The 19721-nt window shown below is 41.4% G+C and overlaps 1 protein-coding gene across 1 annotated transcript in view; it reads left to right on the top strand.

Annotated features, from left to right (window-relative positions):
- The window catches only part of MYO1E (myosin IE), a 267148-nt gene that overhangs the window by 179483 nt on the left and 67944 nt on the right, over positions 1-19721 (top strand). The window contains exons 15-18 of the mRNA XM_040342781.1: positions 2718-2803; positions 9911-9992; positions 10078-10184; positions 13083-13181. Coding sequence (XP_040198715.1) covers positions 2718-2803; positions 9911-9992; positions 10078-10184; positions 13083-13181 — 374 coding nt within the window. The remainder of the gene's footprint in view (positions 1-2717; positions 2804-9910; positions 9993-10077; positions 10185-13082; positions 13182-19721) is intronic.

Raw genomic sequence — 19721 nt, 5'->3', positions numbered from 1 at the left:
AAAAAAGTTTTGCAAGTTATTGTCATTAGGTGCTAGTATTCACCTTAAAACAAAGCCCTCCAGTGGTGTGCAGTCACTGCTGACAGGGCTTCACCCAGTCTTTCCTCTGGGTTCACGGACTCCAGCTGTATGAATGACTCAGCCACGCATTCGCGGGAGTCATGACACAGCGCTCTGAAGCAACAGCATGAGTGTGCCATCCCTTCAGAGCGCATGCGCTGCATCCCATGTGAATATCTAATACACTACAAGTTTAGGAGATATTCACTGTACCTACAGGTAAGCCTTATTATAGGCTTACCTGTAGGTAAAAGTTAAAGCTGGACTTTACTACCACTTTAAGGAGAGGTCCGCATTGCCAACGTTCATGTTTCCCTTGTGACTGGTTCCCCCTTTTTTTTCTGGTTTTAAAAGGTTTTAGAGCAGACAGAATCTGGAGCAGCTGTGCATGGCAACCAAACCGCTTTCATTTTCAAAGCTTAAAACAGAGCTCCACCCAAAAGGCAAAGCTCTGCACGTTCAAACCCCCCCATATTCCACTGCCACATTTGGCACTTTTTGGTGGAGGAATGGGTACTTGGTTTTGACAGGTACCCACTCCTACTCCCGGGTAAGATCGCCCATTGGCGATCTACGTGCATTTCCAGCCCCACCTCCTTCGCTCAGCTGCCTTCTGGGACACAAACGTGTCCCAGAAGAGAGCGGGACCACTCAGAAAGCAGTGTGACTTGCGCATGCACAATAGGAAACACTTATTTAGAATGCTGGTGCCTGCACCCATAGCCAAATTATGAATTGGTTTGGGGTGCCCACATTGCGGAATTCCTGGACAGGTAAGTGCCCTTATATTAAAAGTCAGCAGCTACAGTATTTGTAGCTGTTGACTTCATTTTTATTTTTCCAGACTGGAACGCCTCTTTAACTGAACAAGATGAAGCAGACTTGTCGCCCACAGCTTTTGTTGTCAGCAAGCTGCAGTTGTGTTAAATTTCCTCCAAAACTCCTAGTGGTTATGGTTTATTGCAGAGAAATACAGAGCTAGCTCCCTCTAGTGGTTAATCTAATAATCTCTATATTTAATACACTAACAAAATATGGAAAATCAAGTTTGTAAAAAACGTAAAGCTGATAGATGGAGCTTTTTTATTTATTTTTTCTTCAGCCAAAGGGCTGAACACAAGGGCTGAAAAAATTAACAGATTGCAGCTTATCCACACAAGCGAGGTGATGATTCCTCACCAACGTAGAGCTGATTACTATGCATTACACTTTTCTGACACTGTAGCATCTTCTGTATACTATAGATACTCCAATGCCTATAAACTACCATGTTTCTATGACCATATTCACTTTATAAAATAACTGATGTCTTCTAATTGAATTGTGTCATTGTCTGACCTACAATGTTAGGAAGTAGGATTAAAAAGATTTTTTTTTTGTTTTTTGTTATTCTTGCCTGACAATGCCGTTTTTATTTGCTTAGTCCCCACCTGCATCCTTTGGTTCTACAATGTTAAAAGCTTTTCAAAACTATAGTTGGTAATATAAAAAAGTTCAGAATTTATTTATCTGAAAAGGAAATCGGTCCCTTTTTGTTATTCTAACTTTATTTAGCAGTGTTCATTTTCAGATTGTCAAAGTAAGTGCACTTGGGTGCAGTTTAAAGCAAATTCAGGCAGACATCACTGGTTATGTTGGTGTGTGTATAATATGTATGTGTGTGTGTGTGTGTGTGTGTGTGTGTGTGTGTGTGTGTGTATAATGTAATGTATATAATTTGTGTGTGGGGAGCTGCTCCTGCTGTGCCATAGATAAGTAACTGCAAAGAGTTTACATCAACAGCGGGCTCCCAAGTGATCCACCAATATGAAACAGCAAAAATGAGGATGAGATCTATGTATGGTACAATAATTTTACTTCAAAAGTCCAATTTATTAAGTTAAGGCCTGGGGGGGGGGGGGGGGGATTGCTGTCGAAAACATTGCTTCATTTGTTAGGATATCTTACAATCTCTAGCCTGCATACACGTGTATGGGCAGCACTCCTCTCCCCACCACCCAGGATACCGCTATACCCCCGCACAAGACACTCTACCTCTATCCTCCGCAGAGCCTCACAAGACTGAATTCCACACGCGCGGCAGGAGATTCAGTTTGCTGTTCCCGGGCTGGACTGAAAGGAAGTGAACACTCAGTGTGTGCACTTCCTGTCAGTCCGGCCGGGAATAGGAAACTGAATCTCCTGTACCACGCGGCTATGGTACCCGGCCGACCAGACTGCAGGAGGAAGGTGCGGCAAGGGCCCGCCCTGCTGGGGCCCCTGGCCAGCTCGGGGCCCCATGCAGTTGTTTGGTTTGCCTGTCGTGTTCCGACGGGCCTGCAATCAACTATACAGTTTCAAGCATTACAATGCTATCTGTGAACTATAGCTTAATTAGGAGCATTGTAATGCCTGAAAATGTACAGTTGCTTGTCGAATTTATCAGATTTTGTATGAAGAGGGACTTTTGAAGTAAAATTATTGTACCATCCAGAGCTCTCATCCTCATTTTTGATATATATAATCTAAATATTTCTTCTTTATGTCATTTCCCCCTTTAGCTAGCTTAGGGAGAATCTAGACCTGGATCTGTCCTTATATTTACTCACTTTCTACAGTCATAAATGTGGTATGATTTCACGTTACATTTAATTTGTGCAATTAATTTTGTTTTGTAGGTGTCTTACGATATGGACGGATTCTGTGAAAGAAACAGAGATGTCCTTTTTACCGACCTCATTGAATTGATGCAAAGTAGCCAATTGTAAGTAATACCTGTCCTTCATACCTCTACCACACAGTTGTAGTTAAGTACAATAATATCCTAGGATGATGGTTAGGGCAGGTAGAACTTGTATTTGGTTATTCCAATTGTGATGTTTAAAATGATAAAAACAAAACAAAAAACAAACATGTTCTACTTACCTGCTCTGTGCAGTGATTTTGCACAGAGCAGCCCAGATCCTCCTCTTCTCCCTCTTCTTTGCTCCTGGCCACTCCCTCCTGCTGAGTGGCACCCACAGAAAGTAGCTGAGCTGCTGCTCTGTGTGTTCATAAAAACACAGAGCTGTGGCTCGTCCCCGCCCTCTCTCTCCTCATTGGCTCAATGACTTTGACAGCAACGCCAGCCAATGGCGCCAGCTGTGTGTCTCGGCCAATCAGGAGATTCAGCCAATCCCAGACAGCCGAGTCTCTCATGCAACATTGCTGGATCGAGGTGGGGCTCAAGTAAGTATAAAGGGGCTGAGGGAGGCTGCTGCACACTAAAGGTTTTTTTATCTTAATGCATAGAAAAAACATCTACCTTTTAGAACCACTTTAAAGCAGGTAGATCAAATTGATGCACTCAGGCCTTGGTATTTAAAAAAAATGTATTTAAATGAGGCACCAACTGTTCTCTACACATTTCCTGAAATCCTGAGCAGCAAAATAAAAAAATATGTCATACCTGCCTGCTCTGTGTAATAGTTTTGCACAGAGTAGCCCTGATCCTCTTCTTCTCTAGGTCCCCTGCCAGTGCTCCTGGCTACTCCCCCTTGACCAGTGCCCCCAATAGTAAGCTACTTGCTATGGAGGCACTGGTGCATTCTCGCTCCCAAGCCCCGATCTATGTGTTCATAAGACACAAAGAGCCAGGGCTCTACCGCGCCCCCTGCTCTCTTTTATTGGCTCACTGGCTATGATTGACAGCAGGGAGAGCCAAATCCTCATTACAGGATTAGCGCCAACAGTTTGCACAGCCGCCACATAAAAGGATTGGTAACCTGTAATATGTATTTTTGGCTTTAATATCACTTTAATGATGCTTTCTGTACTGACTGTTTAAAAAAAAAAAAACGAATGAATCCTCACGTTCCACACAGTCTGCACAAATGAATGTAAAACTATTTTTGAAACATTTTAAAATGATGCTTTAAATGACACAAATTGACACTAGTTGGACAACATTCACACAAGCCTCCAATGTTTATACTCCTCTGCTCTGTGCATTTGTATTGAACAGAGTGGCCCTGAACCTTCTCTTCTGGGGTTCCCTGTCAGCACTCTCGGTTCCTCCTTTTCTTTATGCGCCTCTTCTGGAAGCTGCTACCTATGGGGGCACACTTGCATGCTCACTCTCGAGCTGGACTGTATGCATCCCTAGACACATACAGCAGGGCTTGGACCCACCAACTGTTTTCCTGATACTGAGGCAACTCAGCAAGTATAGGTTGTGGAAAAGGTTTGCCATAGAAATTTGAGGCCCATACCAGTGCCACATGTAGACACAAATGACCAATTTCAGCTGGAGAAATTGTTCATCTGACAGGTGTTAAAACCTATCCCAGTCACTATTTTCCTGGGAATAATATGATGCTGGTGGTGTCTGCTGCATACACATCAAAATGAGCATTCGGGCAATCTGGGCCTTCATGTTTATACCTGTACATGACCGAAAGACCTCAATCAATTGTCAGATCATGCCTACTTGTTCAACTTTCATCTTAGGTCTATAGCCAGTTTTAGGTGCCAGAAGCTCTTCACTTTCTCTACTGTCAGAGCACGCCATGAACAGAAACCTTCTAAATTCAGGTGTCTGTTATAAACATAAGATCTGTCCACCCTAAAGTGAGCCTGATTGGGCAACTATCCTCTCTCTCATTAAGTTTTTGCATGTACTTAAATCAAGATCTCCTGCTTTAATTGGCATATGAATTACATGCGTGATAGCATGTAATTCACTGTAATTGCTAAAAAAAATCTTCAGAGTATGTGGATGTATTTAATTGCTTACCAATTAATAAATAATGGTGGAAGAATGTAGAAGATGTTGGCATGAAGACCAGGAAAGATTTTTCTATGATAATGGGACTTACTGTTGCCCATGATCCCCAGCCAGTAAGTTTTGTGCCACATTTTCAGGAGTTTTGAATAATCTCACTTTATCACATATTTTCCTGTTTTGCACGCACATTAACATGTTGAAAATCCACGACTGTATACATTTTCTTGAAGCAGAACTTGGCTGTATATACTTTAGAAAAGTTTTACCAGTGCAGTCAGTCCTTAAAGTTCAGGCATCCCAGCCAGACAGCACAGTCATGTCCTTGATAACTTTGCAGACTATACTGCAATAAACCTAGGTCTAGAACACGCCTCAGCCTATGCCTGGGCATTGAAGAAAAGCTGCACCGTATTGAGGTTATCATTGTGTTCTCTCACCTATATATGCTCACTGTAAGTGCTAGATTCCTGATTGACTTGACTCGTACGCTCTGTCGGAGTACTGCTTTACATGCACTCATCAGGCCACTGTTAAGAGACTCTTAGAAATGTTATGTTCGTTCTTTGTAGAAACATATTATTACTTAGATTTATATAGCGCCAACAGGTAATAACTGTGGGGGATGAGCTGATGAAGAAATTACAAGTACAGTTGTTAGGTGTGGGCAGGATAGGCTTTTCTGAAGAGAAGTTTTTTCAGGGATCTCCTAAAAGTGGATAGCGTTGGAGATTGTTGGACAGACTGGGGGAAGGAATTCCAAAGGATGGGAAAAGCTTGGGGGAAGTCCTGAAGGTAAGCATGGGAGTAGGGGACGAGGGAGCTAGAGAGCAGGAGGTCTTGAGAGGAACAAAGAGGACGATTTGGTTGGTATTTCGATTAGCAGAGGTATTTTGATTAGCAGAGAGGTGTAGCAGACGCTGAGGCCCCGTACACACGGTTGGACAAAACCAATGAGAATGAACCGAAGTTCAGTTTCATCGGACCAAACCGACCGTGTGTATAGGCCATCGGTCTGTTTTCCTTCGGTCCAAAATTTTAAAACATGCTTCAAAACTGAACCGATGGACCGCTGCCCGATTGGACCAAACCGATGGTTAGTACTGAAAAGCATCAGTTCAAAACCTGCGCATGCTCAGAATCAAGTCGACGCATGCTTGAAAGCATTGAACTTCGTTTTTTTTCAGCACGTCGTGTGTTTTACGTCACCGCGTTCTGACCCGATCGGATTTTGAACTGATGGTGTGTACACACATCAGACCATCAGGCCACTTCTGCGGTGAACCGATAAACGGTCCGTCAGACCATACTCATCGGTTCGGTCCGACCGCGTGTATGGGGCCTGAGCGGTTTGTAAAGTGGATCAGTCTGGCAGCAGCATTCATGATGGACTTAAAGGGGGATAACATATTTAAAGGTAAGCCAATTAAATTAGTGATGCATGAGGGGATGGGGTGAGCTAAGGAGTGGAGAGATAGATTGGGATATTGTCGGCGTAGCAATTTTATTGAAAGCCATGGGAGGCTATCAGCTGACCCAGGGAGGATGTGTAGATTGAGAATAGGAGAGGTTTAAGAACAGAACTTGGGGGATCCTGGTAGAGCAAGGAAGAGGAGAGGAGTAAGTAGAATTGTAAGTGACACAGAAGGTGCGGTGGGATAGTTGAGATGAGAGCCAGCAAAGAGTTTTTTTTTTTTAGAGGAGGGGATGGTCCACCGTATCAAAGCCAGCCACATTTCAATGAGCATAATCCTCTAATTGCTCCTGTATTGACTCGTATTGTAATTGTTCTGTCTGCCCTCATGTTGTAAAGCGCTTCGCAAACTGTTGGTGCTATGTAAATCCTGTTAATAATAATAATATCCCTCCATCTTCCAGAATATGGAGCACACCTCCTATCCACGTATTATTTTTTGCTATGTTGTGTTTTTATGACAACTTGTCCATTTGTGCTCTATGTAATGTTTATTATGCCACTTTTCACCAATATATAATTAATGTGAGCCTATTTAATTTTTATTTATGGCTTAACAAACCAATTTCCTTTTGAAAACTCAATAAAAACTTATCGTTGGCCCCTATTGAGTGCAAAGAAGAAGCTTTGTTGGTGAAATTTCTTACCAGTCAATCTGCATCGAATATAAATGGGTAGCATTACGCAACACCTGAGAAGAATTGGCAAGACCCTTCTTATGAACTGTACAACGTAGATCATATGAAATAGGAGCTGCCTGCTTTTCAATGTGATTGTAGCTGGCAGTCCTCGCATCTGAGCAGCCTTTTATATGACAGCCTTTTTCCGAGTCAGTGCTGCAAAAACCACAACCTAGGGAAGAAATAGTAGTTATGGTCTCTAAATAGACCAAGAGGTTATTTTTCCCAACAAAAGCTTTTTTTAAAATGACTAGTTGTTTTGACAATGGGGTGCCAGAAATGTAAGGAATACTTAGAGTAAGAGCTTTTCAGAACCTGAGGTTTTCCCACAAGCTAATCTTTGATGACAGTGCGTGGCTGTTATTTATGTGTGTGTACGGTATAATTTTGCCATGGTTTGGACTTCCTGTCAGTTAAGCATTTTGTATGTTTTGATTACAACTGCATAAGGAAGGGGGTAATAGGAATTAAAAATGCACGACTGTAGGATGTTGATGTTGGGTTATTACAAAGGTGCCCTATATAGTTCTGCTTCATTAAACTACACAAAGATTTTTTAGGTTTCTTCAAAGAATGATTGCAATTGTTTAACTGTGTTTGTTTTACTAGTGCACGCATTCCCCGTACTTAAGGAACACAACATGGCAATTCATACTGAATAATACTAGTTTGTAGGCCTTCCTAGGTTTGAGGATAGTGTTACAGACTAAATGCATAATGTATGAGCTATGGAAACCACAAGAGAAAGATACCCTGGTAGTGCAGCTACAATGTGTTAATACAGCTATGGAGCACTGCTCTAATATTAATGAAAGTTACCATTTAGTCTGGGGTGAATCCTTGTCAAGAACGTGATGATGTCAGCAAATGTCTTGGGGCATGTGTTCTTTAGCTCAAGTTCATTTGTTTAGTTAGAAGGCCCTTGGGTGCAAGGAAAGCTGAATAAATTGAGGTGAAACTTTTCATTCTGGTATCATGGAGTACAAATGAATTAATCATTTTTAAAAACTATATAAACTTTTAGGCTTCATTTCCACGGACATTTTTACAGCCACTTTTCTGAGCGTTTTTTGCAGCTTAAAAACGGCTCTCCATGTTAGTCTATGGCCTCATGCCCACCATGACGTTTTTGAGATGTAGATGGCTGAGCCGTTTTTAAGCTCCAAAAAAAAAAACAGGACCAGTGCGTTCTGAAGCTCCAGCGTTAGAGCTGTAAAGACGCCGGACGCCGGCAAAAGTGATTTAACGAGGCTTAACGCTGTGTTAAGCCTCGTCCTTCGTTTCTTTCTCTATTCAAAATTAATGGTTCCCTATGGGAGCCCATTGATTTGAATAGAGGTCGCACCAGAAGTCGGATCAAAATGATCCGACTTGCGGGGCGACTGGTGTGCAGAGAATCTTGAAGGAGAACCCCGCGCAAATGAAAGAAAATTTTGCATGAGGTTCCCCCCCAGGATGATACCAGACCCTTCGGTCTGGTATGGATTTTAAGGGGAACACCTACGCCGAAAAAACGGTGTGGGGGGGTTCCCTCAAAATCCATACCAGACCCTTATCCGAGCATGCCGCCCGGCCGGTCAGGAATGGGGGTGGGGATGAGCGAGCGCCCCCTCCTGAGCCGTACCAGGCCATTGATTTTGAATAGAAACAGAAAACCGCGGCTGAAAACTAGCAAAACGCGGAAAAAAATCGCGTTTAAAAACGCGGCTTTTTTCCTAGCGTCTGTACTAGCTTTACAGCCCATTTTTTTAAAACATCCATGGAAATGAAGCCTTATAGCATTCCCATTTTCTGGAGAACACTAAATCGTTCATATCAGTTTTTGCCCTCCCCAGATTGGAATTAAACTAGGGGCCCAGTACTACAGCACATTAAAGCCCTGTACACACGATTGGATAGCTGATGGAATCTAATCCGATGGATTTTTTTTCATCGGATATCCAATGAAGCTGACTTTCATCAGTCTTGCCTACACACCATCGGTTAAAAATACGATCGTCGGGCTCTCCAGGGCGGGACCGCCCAGCCTGAACGAGTTAGGATGTGACAACAGAACAGCAGATGGGGTTGACGCTCCATGCTCATGGGTACGTTCCTCCCCTATCCCCCCCCCCTCCGCTTCTCTCGGTCTATGCTATTTCCTACCTGTTCTTTACTTTCCTTCTGTGCCCCACTCTGGGGGTTTCTCGGTGTAAATTCGAAAAAAAAAAGCTTGGGATTGGGCCCATGGGGACCTAGTGCTCTTCATCAACATTCACGGGTGGCACACAGGTCTCTACCAGGAAGTGGAGGGGGCATTTTCTTTCGACCCCTGTTCGCTCTGGTACATATGAGAACCTCGGCGGGGTGGCTGATTATGATTGGACGCTAAGGGAGGCTATTCAGTTGATTCAGTTTTGATTGTGCTGTGTGACACTGACGGTATGTTCATTGTACTATGTGCCACCGGACTAATTTACTTGTATGATGTTTCCCAGATGTCTGTTTTTTACCCTGTACCGTGTGGGTCCCTTTCCCGTAATAAATAAAAAAACAATAAAAATAAAAAAATCAGATCGTGTCCAACACGGTGACGTAAAACACTACGACGTGCTGAGAAAAATTCAATTCAATGCTTCCGAGCACGCGTTGACTTGATTCTGAGCATGCGTGGATTTTTGACCGATGGACTTCCCCAGAGACTATCGTTTTTTTCTATCGGGCTTTTATCCATAAGAAAAATTTGAAACAGGTTCTAATTTTTTTCACCGATGGGGAAAAAGAAAACGATGGGGCCCACACACGATCGGTTCGTCCGATGAAAATAGTCCATCGGTCCGTTTTCATCAGTTAAACCGATCGTGTGTACACGGTATTACAGTGCTAATCTCTGCCCATTGTGCTTAACTTGAATGTTTCAAAGAGGGGCTTTGAACTCTAAAGTCAGATCTTTTTGCATCCATTTTTATATTTCAGGCCTTTCATTAAGGCTTTGTTTCCAGATAATCTTCACGCAGAAAAAAAGGGACGTCCTACTACTGCAAGCAGTAAAATCAAGGTAAATAAAAAAAATATACATCCTTGGCCAAGTAAGTGTATTGTTCATTTTTGTTAAATCACATGTCATATTTTAACATTCACAGAAACAAGCAAATGACTTGGTGAATACATTGATGAAATGCACACCTCATTATATCCGGTGCATCAAACCAAATGAGACAAAGAAACCCAGAGACTGGGAGGAAAACAGGTATATGATGAAATATGGGAGTTTTGTTATGGCCTGAAATAGTAATGAATGTTGATTGTGACCAAGAGTGTTTTTATTCTGGTGTAAGGTCAAAGGTAAAAAAAAGGGTGTATTTGTGTAATATATATATATATATATATATATATATATATATATATATATATAGGCACAGTGCCTTGAAAAAGTATTCATACCCCTTGAAATTTTTCTTTTTTTTTTCCATGTTACATCAAAAACCGAACTGTATTTTGTTGGGATTTTATGTGATAGACCAACACAAAGTGGAACATAATTGTTGAGGGGAAATGATAAATGGGTTTTAATTTTTTTTTTTTTTTACAAAATAAGTGAAAAGTGTGGTGTGCATTTGTATTCAGCCCCTGAGTCAATACTTTGTAGAACCACCTTTCACTGCAATTACAGCTGCAAGTCTTTTTGGTGATGTCTCTGCCAGCTTTGCACATCTAGAGAATGACATTTTTGCCCATTCTTCTTTGCAAAATAGCTCAAGCTCTGTTGAATTGGATGGAGAGTGTCTGTGAACAGCAATTTCCAAGTCTTGCCACAGATTCTCGATTGGGTTTAGGTCTGGACTTTGACGAGCCATTCTAACACATGAATATGCTTTGATCCAAACCATTTCATAGTAGCTCTGGCTGTATGTTTAGGGTTGTTGTCCTGCTATAAGGTGAACCTGTGCCCCCAGTCTCATGTCTTTGGCAGACTCTAAGGCCCCATAAACACTAAAGCCCCATACACACGGTCACACTTTTTGCCAACCAACTTCAAAATCTGCAGGTTTTCTGATTTGTCTGACCGTGTGTACGCTCCATCGGACCAACTTTTTTGGGTTTCATCCAACAAAAAGTTGGGTCTGCAAACGGACCAACTTTTCGGCAACAAAAGTCCGATGGTGCCTTGTCTGACTGTGTGTACAGCAATCCAACCAACTTTTGGACAAAGTGCAAATATGCACGCTCAGAACCAATGTTAAAAGCAACAAACAATAGCAGAAGTTAACCAAAGGGTGGCGGTAAAGAGCAGAAAATAGCAAAAAAAACACGTGATGTTAGGAAAGTTTTAGAAAAGTTTGCAGAAAAGTCTGACTGTGTGTATGCTATGGGTGTGGCCGGACAAATCAATTAAGAAAAAAATCCAAGGGAAATTTTGTTGGATGTCTGACTGTGTGTATGGGGCTTTAGATTTTCTGCAGATTTTTGTCTTCAGATTTACCAAAACCATGTAGTGCAAGGACCTGCCTGATTGCAAACAAATTGAAACTCTTAAGAGTTGACCTTGTATTATATGGTTTTGGTAAATCTGAAAATGTGCAGAAAATCTAATGGTGTGTATGGGGTCTAACAGGTTTTCTTTTAAGATTGCCCTGTATTTGGCTCCATCCATCTTGTCAACTCTGACCAGCTTTCCTGTCCCTGCTGAAGAAAAGCAAACCCACAACATGATGCTGCCACCACCATGTTTCACAGTGGGAATGGTGTGTTCAGGGTGATGTGCAGTGTTGGTTTTCCGCCACACATTGGGGGTTATTTACAAAAAGGCAAATCCACTTTGCACTACAGGTGCAAAGTGCACTTGGAAGTGCAGTCGCTGTAGATCTGAGGGGGACATGCAAGGAAAATAAAAAACAGCATTTTAGCTTGCACATGATTGGATAATAAAATCAGCAGAGTTTTCCCTCATTTCGGATCTACCCCTCAGATTTACAGCGACTGCACTTCAAAGTGCACTTTGCACTTGTAGTGCAAAATGTATTTGCCTTTAGTAAATAACCCCCATAGTGTTTTGATTTTAGGCCAAAGAGTTAAATTTTGGTCTCATCTGACCAGAGCACCTTCTTCCACATGTTTGCTCTGTCCTCCACATGGCTTCTCGCAAACTGCAAACAGGACTTCTTATGGCTTTGTTCGAACAATGGCTTTCTTCTTGCCACTCTTCGATTAAAGGCCAGATTTTTGGAATGCGCAACTAAGTTTTGCTGTGGGCAGATTCTCCCACCTGAGCTGTGGATCTCTGAAGCTCCTCCAGAGTTTCCATGGGCCGGTTGCTTCACTGATTATTGCTCTCTTTGCCCGGCCTGTCAGTTTAGGCGGACGGCCATGTGTTGGTAGATTTGCAGTTGTGCTATATGCTTTCCATTTTCGGATGATGGATTGAACAGTGCTCCATGATTTTTAGAGCTTGGGATATTTTTTTTAGAACCTAACCCTACTTTAAACTTCTCCACAACTTTATCCCTGACCTGTCTGATGTGTTCCTTGGCCTTCATAATGCTGTTTGTTCACTAAGGTTCTCTAACAAACATCTGAGGGCTTCACAGAACAGCTGTATTTAAATTACACACAGGTGGACTCTATTTATTAATTGGGTGACTTCTGAAGGCAATTGGTTCCACTAGATTTTAGTTGGGGTGTAGCGGAGTAAAGGGGGCTGAATACAAATGCATGCCAAACTTTGCAGATATTAAGTTGTAAAAACAATTTGAAAACAATTAGTAATTTTCCTTCAGTGTCACAATTATGTGATACTTTGTGTTGGTCTATTTCAAGGGGCATGAATACTTTTTCAAGGCACTGTATGTATATCTGTGTGTGTGTGTGTGTGTGTGTGTGTGTGTGTGTGTGTGTATATAAATATATATATACACACACACACACACACACACACACACACACACACAATTTCTGTGATTTGCCAGGACAATTTAACCTTTAAAAATGTAACCAATTTTCTTGGTCACTGTTCTAAACCTAGAATTAGACAGATCGGAGTCAGTTGTGTGCTTACTGAAAAGCTCTGTAATGGGACACCAGGAAAATGTTTTGTATATTTTTGCATAACCCTAACCTTTTAACACCGGCATCTAAAATCTTTCTATAGGGTCAAACATCAAGTAGAATATTTGGGGTTGAAGGAAAACATCCGCGTACGCAGAGCAGGATATGCCTACAGGAGGGTGTTCAAGAAATTCCTGCAGAGGTGAGGATGACGCTGTCCTGTTAACTTTCCATGATTTCTTCCCATAGGGAGACTCTAATGTGACCTATAAAATCACCAGAACAACTTCTCAGTGCTAGGTGCAGAATAGCAAAGAAGTATGGTTTTACCCATGAGCTGTTGCTAGTATCCTCCAATAAAAATAAATGATTAAATAATTGAAGAATGAGTAGTTTTGGGAGAAGAGATGTTATTAAAATGTGTAAACTGTATCTAAATAGTCTAATTTTGGTAATATTTGTTGGACTTAGTGTTACTAAACCCCCAAAAAAAATTTCCGTTAATGCATTGCTTGCATTGAACTAAAATACAATTTTCAGTTTACCTGTGCCCCCCTTTCCTGTGTGAAGGGGAAGAGATCGGCGTTGTGCAGGGCTGTATCTTTTCTCCCCTTACTTCCTCTTTACACTGCATTTGAGCGGCAGCAGTGGCCATTGGCTCTTGCTGCTTTCAATGAGAGGAAGTGGGGGGCAGGCCTAAGTCCCGCTGTGTAAGTCTATGAAACATGGCTTCGTAGACACACAGCTTGGGAGCATGAGGACTACCCGGGAAGAAAGCCTGGGCGGAAATGTCGGCCCTCTCACGGGCTTTGTTCTAAGGTGAGTATTCCATAATGTGCTAGTATGCAATGCATACTAGCACATTATGCTATTGTCTTACAGGTTTTTTTTTTTTAACCAGCTGCTTCTTACAACTGCTTTAAACATTGGAATGTATTTACTGTGTGTGTGTATGTATGCGTGTGTATGTGTATATGTGTGTGTGTATATGTGTGTGTGTGTGTGTGTGTATATATATAATGTGTGTGTGTGTGTGTGTGTGTATAATATATATACAATTTATCTCAGACTGCTTATTGGCTGATTTTTTTTTCCAACTGCCAAGCTTGGACCCTCTGCTTGCAGATAATGGTCAGTTGCTTCTTTTTTTTTTTTTTTTTTTATTAATTTTCAATATGTAAATAAACATACAGTGGTTCAACAATCAAATTCAAGTCGAGTATTGTGATACATATACAATTAGTCAATTTCAATAAGGAGAAACAACAATTCTAGTCACTGAAAACAAATAACAGTGTATCATATTTTAGAGAGAAATGGAGTAGGGAAAGGGAAGAGAGGACAAGGAAAGGGGAAGAAGCTTATGAAATGAAGTGTGGCAGCAATAAAAAGAGTCAAATAAACACATAAAATACCATCTCGTGCGAAACTTGATGAAACTTATTCCATAAGGAACAGATGAAAGCCGGTGAGGTCAATTGATAGACAATAACTGAATTTCACTAGATTCTGTGAAGTTAGACCAGCATGCCCATTTTTTATTGAAACTGTTAGAGGAATCGTTCGATTGATGGATTAGGTTTTCCATATCTGCTATATGTTGAACTTTTTTTATCCAATCAGAAATAGTAGGGGGGGAGGACTGCAACCATTTAATTGGGATGCAAAGCCTGGCCGCATTTATGAGATGTAAAACAATTGAGTTTTTATATGTTGAATGGGGTAGGGAAGAAAGATGCAGTAAGTATTGCTCAGCCGTGTAATCAGGGGTGTAGGTAGTAATACTAGAAATTAGGTTGTGAATTTTTCTCCAAAAGGGCTTAATAAGAATGCAATCCCACCATATATGGAGCAGAGATCCCAGAGCAATATTGCATCGCCAGCATACGGCTGAGACACTCGGATTAAATTTGCAAATAATTTGGGGTGTTTTGTACCATCTTGAATAGATCTTATACCCATTTTCTTGAGTCAAAACGTTCAAGGAACCTTTATGCATCCTGCGAAAAATAACCTCCCATTGGTCAGTAGATATATCAATGCCAAGTTCATCTTCCCACTTTAGATTAGTGACGTCTGCCTTTAAATCCAAACTGGAAAAAAAACATGGCATACAGGAAGGAGATTAAGTGCCTTTGGGGAGCGTTTTTAAGGCAAAGAATCTCAAACTGTGTTTTTGGTCTGTTCCATACGAGATTCAATCCATGGTAAGTATTTCAGAGGGATAGATTGTGTATAGGACGATTCTTCAAGATTTACCCAATCTTTGAATTCCGCATGAAGATTCCAGTCAACTATTCTGGTCAGATGACAAGCCCAATAGTATTTTTCAAGATCAGGTATGCCTATACCTCCCATGAGTTTGGGGACGATCAATTTATCCCATTTAGTCCTAGCTTGCTTTCCATTCCATATAAATTTCAGACACATCTGTCTATATTTCTTAAAAAAAGTGTTAGGAATTCTTACCGGAATGGCCTGTAGCAAGTACAAAAGTCTGGGGAGGACATTCATCTTGACAATAGCAGATCTACCAAACCATGAAAAAAATCCCTTATCCCAACCAAGGAGGTCATTGTTTATTGTACGAAGAAGGGGAGTGAAATTCTTGTCAAATAAGTCCTGGATGGTAGGTGACAATTTGATCCCAAGGTAAGACAAGCAGTCTCCTTCCCAAGTAAAGGGAAAGTTTTGTTTACAAAGGCTAACAGTATTACTGGGGAGAGATACGTTCAATGCCTTGGATTTCTTGAAATTAATCTTCAGATTGGATATGGTTTTGAACAAGGAAAAATCCTTTAATAAATTGGGGATAGTCGTGATTGGTTTGGTCAAAAATAACAAAATGTCATCCGCGTAGGCAGCCAATTTATAAGATCTGTCTTTTATGGATACACCCGTAATATCTTGGTTAGCCCGCAATTTGCAGAGGAGTGGTTCTAAAGCGAGTACAAAAATGATCGGGGACAAGGGGCATCCCTGTCGCGTACCATTCGCTACAGAGAAGGCCTCCGACAGACCACCGTTTATCTTGATTCTAGCCGTGGGTGTTGAATACAGTAGCTGAATAAATTGGAGGAAACGATCTTGCATTCCTAAGGCTTTCAACGCCTCAAGCATATAGTCCCACGCCACCCTGTCGAAGGCCTTCTCTGCATCGAGGGACAATAAAAATCCAGGGGATCCTGATCTTAACATCCAATGCTGAATGTCAATAGCCTTACTAGTATTGTCCCTTGCCTCCCTTCCCGGAATAAATCCTACCTGATCTAAAGAGATTATGTCCGGAAGCAGAGGAAGCAAGCGATTGGCGATGATCTTAGCATATAATTTTATGTCCACATTAAGAAGCGATATGGGTCTGTAATTGGACACAATCGTCTTATCCGTGTTCGGTTTGGGTATCATAACTACGTGTGCTTCCAAGAGTTCTGTTGTCAGACGTGGGGGAGCAGGAATAGAATTAAATGCCGACAAAAAATGAGGGCTAACCGATTCTTTAAAGGTCTTATAGTAATTAGTCGTGAAACCATCAGGTCCCGGGCTCTTACCTGCGTTAAGTTGTTTGAGAGCATATAGAGTTTCATTCAGATCCAGGGGTTTATTCAAACTTTCCGCTACGTCCGCATTAATGGCAGTAGGGCTATACGATTTCAAAAATTCAGAGATCAAATCAGATCTCTTAGGTGAGTCCTTTGGGACGACAGTAGCCGGCAAATTGTACAACTTTGAATAAAATATACGAAATTGATTAGCTATATCTGCGGATTTATTATACACTTTACCACTCGGATCTGATATGGAATGTATAGTATTATATTTCGTATTGTTACTATTAAGGGTATTGGCCAACAGTTTACTATTTTTGTTTCCGAATTCGTAAAAAAGTTTTCTGGAGAAGATAAAGTTGCGTTTAACCTTCTTCCCTAAAAACAGAAGGAGTTCCTCCCTTACCTTAGAAAGTTCTGTTAGAGTATCTAGGGCAAGAGACTGTTTATGCATGTTTTCTAAAGTAGCGATTCGGTCCGTGAGAAATTTAATGTGTGCTTGCCGTAATTTATTCTTCTTAGCAGCCAAAGCTATTAATTCCCCCCTAACAACACACTTATGCGCTAACCAGATTGTTAGAGGGTGCATATCAACCGTATTGTTATCAAGAAAGTATTGAGTGATTTTGGAATGTAACCTCTCTACATTATTGACCTCATTAAGCAGAGAATTGTCAAGCCTCCAAATTCTAGGTGTATTTGGTTTTTCCGCAAAGGTTAAAGATACAGTAATGGGATTGTGGTCTGAAAGGAACATTGGTTCTATCGTCGCTTCAGTAAGGCAGTCTAGGTCCCCTTGAGATAACAGAAAGTAGTCAAGTCTGGAGTAGGTATTGTGGGGGGGAGAGTAAAAAGTGTAATCCTTCGAGGTGGGGTAAACAGTGCGCCAAGTATCATGCAGGGACAGTTGACCAATAGAGTTCCTGATAATACGTAAGGTCTTATATGAGATTTTGGAGGAACCTGAAGAGGTGTCTAATAGTGGGTTTAGGGCCAGGTTAAAATCACCCCCTACAATAAGCATACCCGTGGCAAACGTTTCCAGTAAATTAAAAGTTTCTGCAAAGAATGGAGCATGCAATCTATTGGGGGCGTAAATATTGGCCATTGTGATGGATTTATTGTATAATGTGCCCTTCAGGAATAAGTATCTACCATTCTCATCAGTTTTGACATCTAATATCTGAAAAGGACACGATTTAGCAATCAGAATAGAAACGCCCTTAGACTTAGATTCTGGATTGGTCGCATTGAATATATGAGGGAATTTCTTGTCTTTGAATGTTGGGCAGTCATTTGATCTAAAATGTGTTTCTTGTAAGAATATGATGTCAGCCTTTGATTTTCTTAATAATAACATCAATTTCGATCTCTTCTCGGGAATATTGAGACCTTTTACATTCATGGAATACAGTTTCACATTTTGTTTCATATTTGATAAGCAAGTGACAGAAGAATTCATATTTCAAAGGTGAAGGGAACACAACGTGTACAGCAATCAGGTATGAGGATAAAAAGAAAGAGGGAGAAGAAAAAAAAAAAAAAAAAAGGGGGGGGGGGGGGAACGAGTATATGAAACTCGAAACGAACTGCCGAGGCAGAAGAACAAGAAAAGTAACAAAATTCCCCAAACGGGAAGTTAAATACAGCAAATAGTACAGCAAATACCCTGTAACCCGGTCCTTATCAAAGAGAGGGTACAGGGCTTTGCTATGCGGGGGTTGGAATGAGTCGTGTCAAAAATGCGAGACCAAACCAGTGGGCTGCCCACCGTTACAGACCAGCAACTCAGAATAGGGACGTGAATTTTGGAACGCGAGGGAAAAACAAGAAACTCACAGGGAGGTGGGAATGAAAAATCCATTCCTCCCAACCCATAAGTGTACACACATATAACTTAGGAGCTATTACCAAAGGAAAACTATACTGGGGCATCAAACGTTTGTGGATGAACATTTAAATTGTCGTAGGGATATATATTGCGCAGAACATGCAAACAGGAAGATGAAAGGACGCCCAGAAAATAAAAGTATGGGAATGATCGGTGTTGGGCATTGCACCAGGAAGTACAAACAATTAAATAGTAGCAGTGTTGCTATGTACATCACCCTGGCAACAACATATTGCAAACAAAGGGTGATATAGAAAATTACCTTTAGGCTATTATAAACACCGACCATGTAGCACAAAATTAAACAACATTAAGTAAAATCAATACTTATGAACCATCACTTCAAGGTGAATAGGACAGTGGAAACAGGAAAAGGTCCATAATAAGCCCAATGGCATCAGTATTCGCGTCTTGATTTTCTGTATCTGGAGGAATCAGATGATTGATGTTCACGCGGAGTCTCCATTGATGAGGATAAAGGCTTGTCAGTAGAATGTGAGCGTCGTCTTCTGAATCTTGTCGGGGCAGTTTCCATCGTATCTTCATGTATATGGTCTTTTCTATATGATTTGAAGCGAAAATCAGCGTACCAATTAGGTACCTCAATATATGGAATATCTAGTGTCTTGCAGAATTGATGCAGGTCCTCTGGCACTCTTAATAAAGCTGAATGACCTTGGTTAGAGGCAAGCAATCCAAAAGGAAATTTCCAGCGATAGATGATGTTTCTATCGCGCAATGTATCAAGGAGAGGTCTGAGGTCTCTCCTGTGCTGGAGGGTTATGTTGGATAAGTCCTGATAGATCTGAATCACCGTGTTGTTATACAAGCACTTAGCACGCAATTTTGCGTTCCTCAGTATATCTTCCTTTACTTGAAAATCGCACAAGCAACATATGACGTCCCTTGGAGGATCGCCAGGTTTACCTTTCGGTCTCAAAGCTCTATGTATGCGCTCCATCTTAATGGGTGATAGAGGAGGGCGACCAATAAGGTTATTAAAAATATCAGACACCACAGCGGAAAGTTGGTCATATTCCACATTTTCAGGCAATCCCCTGACCCTCAAATTATGGCGCCTGCTGCGGTTCTCTAAATCCTCAACCTGACGGTGGAGGTCTCTCAGGTGAATGGTATTAGTGTCAGTTTTGTTGTTAACATGGCGCAGCACAGCGCCTTGTTGCGCAGTTGTTTTCTCCACTTCCATGACTCGTGCAGTGACATTGCGCATTTCAATACACAGCTCGGCAATGGCTGCTGCCAGCGTGTTTTTGATGTCATTTGCAACTGAGTGTAAGTCATT

The sequence above is a fragment of the Rana temporaria genome, chromosome 3 (genome assembly GCF_905171775.1).
Source record: "Rana temporaria chromosome 3, aRanTem1.1, whole genome shotgun sequence".
Classification (NCBI taxonomy): Eukaryota; Metazoa; Chordata; class Amphibia; order Anura; family Ranidae; genus Rana; species Rana temporaria.
The sequence above is the reverse complement of the archived record's forward strand: the minus strand, read 5'-3'. Positions and strand labels throughout refer to the sequence as shown.